This window comes from Elephantulus edwardii, unplaced genomic scaffold (assembly GCF_000299155.1).
Source record: "Elephantulus edwardii isolate Elephantulus edwardi_28Jun2011 unplaced genomic scaffold, EleEdw1.0 scaffold00107, whole genome shotgun sequence".
Classification (NCBI taxonomy): Eukaryota; Metazoa; Chordata; class Mammalia; order Macroscelidea; family Macroscelididae; genus Elephantulus; species Elephantulus edwardii.
The window spans coordinates 863060-866884 of record NW_006399857.1 but is presented as its reverse complement, the minus strand read 5'-3'; the positions used below and the strand labels follow the sequence as shown (position 1 = coordinate 866884).

Here is a 3825-nt window from a genome sequence, read left to right as displayed (position 1 = left end):
TAAGTTATCCAGGAGGCTGGGCTCTATGAGGAGAAATGTGGGGTCAAGATTGGTGGAAGTCTATCAACAATCTGCATTATGCAGTGACACAGCCCTGCTTGCTGAAACTGAGGAGGACCTGAAGCACTTGCTGCAAAGGGTCAAGGTCTGCAGCCTCCAAATATGGATTGAGGCTCAATGTCAAGACAAAGATCTTACCACTGACCCAATTGGCAGCATCAGGATGGATGGTGAAGAGATTGAGATTGTTCACACCTTTAGTTTGCTTAGCTCCACAGTCAACACTCTTGGCACCAGTAGCTAGGAAATTAAAAGACATATTGTCATGGGAAAGTCTGCTGTCAGGGACCTCTCCAAAGTACTGAAGAGCAATGATGTCTCTTTGGAGACTAAGGTGCGTCTGATACAGGCCATGTTCTTTGCTATCACTTGTTATGCATCAGAAAGTTGGAGAGTGACTAAGGAGGATGGAAGGAGAATTGATGCCTTTGAGCTATGGTGCTGGAGAAGAGTATCGAGGGTACCATGGACTGCTAGGAAAACAAACAGATTCCTCCTGGAAAGGATCAAACTGGGTGGCTCCTTAGAGGCAAGGATTTTGAGGCTCTGTCTAACATACTTTGAACATGTTGTAATGACTGGTCCTTGGAGAGGGACATCATGCTTGGGAGGATGTAAGGACAGCACAGGAGGGGAAGACCCTCTATGAGGTGGATTGATTCAGTGACTGGAGTAATGGGGATGGGTGTCAGAGACAGTGCGATTGGCACAGGATAGAGCAGAGTTCAGGGCTGTTGTACATAGGGTCACTATGAGTCGCAAGCGACTCGACGACACATAACAAAAGTAACAACTTGTTACTTAAAGGCTTTCTTATTTTTAACCCCTCACCCCCACCCAGTTCATTCATTCCTCTGTAAGCAATTTGATGGCACTGGTAAATTTTTCATGTTGTGCAACCATCCCCATCCTCCCTATTTAAGCTGTTTCTCTTTCATCAGCATCAACTCATCATTGCCTCTAAGATTAAGTTAAATCACTATTACAAAACTTTAGAGTTTATTTTTGCAAAGTCTAGAAAGACCCTCTATGAGATGGATTGATTCGGTGACTGGGGTAATTGGGATGGGTGTGTCAGAGGCGGTGCGTTTGGCACAGGACAGAGCAGGGTTTAGGGCTGTTGTGCATAGGGTCGCTATGAGTCGGAAACGACTCGATGGCACATAACAACAACAACAACAACAGAGTCATGCAAATTCTAAATTCTGTTCTGCATTTTACCTACCTTACCAGAATTATACTCTTTAATAAAAATGCTCCAAAATAGTATCCAACTGCCATCCAATTATTTTGGTCTTGTGGCAAAGGACATAGTTGCTTATGGAACCAGGTGAATTGGCTTCAATGCAATGGTACACAACGCTATGTACAACTTTGCTTGTTCATATGTCATGACAATCTCTGCTGTGCTAAGCCTATTGTTGCAGCTACTATGTCACCTATCAGTTAAGCGTCTTCATCTCCTTTTCTGAACCTTTGTAAGCAAGATGGCCTTTCCCAGTGACTCATCATGTGGGGGGCTGTTCATTGAACTGAGCTTATTATTACAACTAATATTCACTCAAAATAATGACGGCATTTTTATTCTACTTTTTCTTACACCAGAGTACAGGTGGCTTTGTTCATTACATATTCCACTATCATTCCCATCTCCCAATTTTCTCGAGATTGTACTTTCCCTCTCATTCCATTCCCAGAGGTGAATCAAAGTACCACTTGTAAAGTTGCAGACACTGAGATTTTTCTGCCATCCTCTGCTGTTTATTCAAACTTTACCCCCAGGTCATAAGAAAACTCATTTTCTATTTTTAAGATGAATACTTTGCTATGTGAAATGATGATCCAATCTGGTTTGGCCATTGTACCCATTTTTCAAAGACTCATTCTCACTCCTAGTTCCTTCATGTATACACGGAATCCTTTGTTATCTATAAGCCACCATCTTCCATCAGCTCCTGCATGATGGCTGTAATTGGTGTGGACTGGCAGCTGTGCAGGGCCGACAGAGAGGGTTCAGTGGGAGACTTGGCATACAACCTGCACTTCTTACAAGCCAGATGTGTTTGCTCTTTTGGCAATCCAGTGTACCTTCAATACCCTTCAACACCACAAGTCAAAGATGCAAATTCCTTGGTCTTCCTCATTCATTGTCCAACTTTTAACATGCATATGAACAAGTGAAAATACTATGGTTTTGACCAGGCACACCTTAGTCTTTAAACTGACATTCTTCCTCATTAGCACTTTAAAGAGGTCCTTGATACCGGATTTGCCCAATGCAATAAGTCTTGATTTCTTGACTGCTGCTTCCATGGGTTTTGATTATGGATTCAAATAAAATGGAATTTTTGTTTACTTTTTCATTCCCGAGGTGAGAATTTTTTTATTTCTTGGTGTTCAGGTATAATTCATACTGAAAGTCTCTGATTTTCTTGAGTAAGTGCTTCAAGGCCTTCTCACTTTCAGCACACAATGTCATCATCCACATAGCATCGGTTGTTCAGTCTTCCCCAACCCTGATGCCATTATTTCTTCATATAGTCCAATTTAAAGTTTATTTGCATAACATACATACAATTTACATAGGTAGAGTGAAAGAATACAACCCTAGGCATACCTTGACTCATTTTAAACCATTTTAATCCCCCTGGTGTGTTTGAATGGCTGCCTCTTGGTCTGTGTACAGACTTCTCATGTGCATGTTTTCCCAGTGTTCTGAAATGTATCTTCTCAGTGTCACCCATAATTTGTCCTTTGACCTTGGTTCATTAGCAACAGCCTCTTAAATCACACCTTATCTAATGCTGTTGTTGTTTACTAGTAGACTAATTCATGGCTGACCCTCCAATGGGCTTTCAGAGGCAGTAAATCACATAGAAGATGGCCTGCCTATCTTTCTCCCTAGCAGCAGCTAGTGGATTTGAATATGATATGCTAATTGAGAGTGTTAACAGCTTCAGTTTGCTTGGCTCTACAATCAACACTCTTGGTACCAGCAGACAGGAAATCAAAAGGTTAATTGCATCAGGAAAGTCTGCAGTCAGACACCTCTCCAGAGTACTGAAAAGCAATGATGTCAGTCTGGAGACCAAAGTGTGCCCGATCCAGGCCATAGTGTTTGCAATTACTTGCTATGTGTCACAAAGCTGGACACTGACTAAGAATGATATAAAGAGCGCTTGAGCTGTGATGTTGGAGAATATTGAATATACAGTGGACTGCCAGGAGAGCAAACAGGTTCATCTTGGAGAGGGTAAAACCAGGCTGCTTCTTGGAGGTAAGGATTCTGAAGGTTCATCTGACATAATTTGGGCATGTTGTAAAGAAGGACCAGTCCTTGGAGAGGGACATCATGCTTGAGAGGGTGGAAGGACAGCACAGGAGAGGAAGACCCTTCATTAGATGGATTGATTCAGTGACTGGGGTAATGGGGGTAGGTGTGTCAGAGACTATAAGATTGGCAAAGGATAGAGCAGGTTTTGGGGCTGTTGTATACAGAGTTGCTATTGAGTTGCAGGTGGCTCAACTGCATATAACAGTAACAACAAAAAAAACACACAAATAAAGGGACTCAAATTAGAGTTGTTGTTGTTGTTAGGATTGTTGTTGTTGTTATGTGCTGTCGAGTCATTTGCGACTCATAGCGACCCTATGTACAACAGCCCTAAACCATGCTCTATCCTGTGCCAATCTCATTGCCTCTGACTCACCCATCCCGATTATCCCAGTCACTGAATCAATCCACCTCATAGAGGGTCTTCCCCT

The 3825-nt window shown here is 42.4% G+C and overlaps 1 protein-coding gene across 1 annotated transcript in view; it reads right to left on the bottom strand.

Annotated features, from left to right (window-relative positions):
• Positions 1-1988: 1988 nt before the first annotated feature.
• REST (RE1-silencing transcription factor) overlaps positions 1989-3825 on the bottom strand; it is a 41850-nt gene continuing 40013 nt past the window's right edge. The window contains exon 5 of the mRNA XM_006891972.1: positions 1989-2148. Coding sequence (XP_006892034.1) covers positions 1989-2148 — 160 coding nt within the window. The remainder of the gene's footprint in view (positions 2149-3825) is intronic.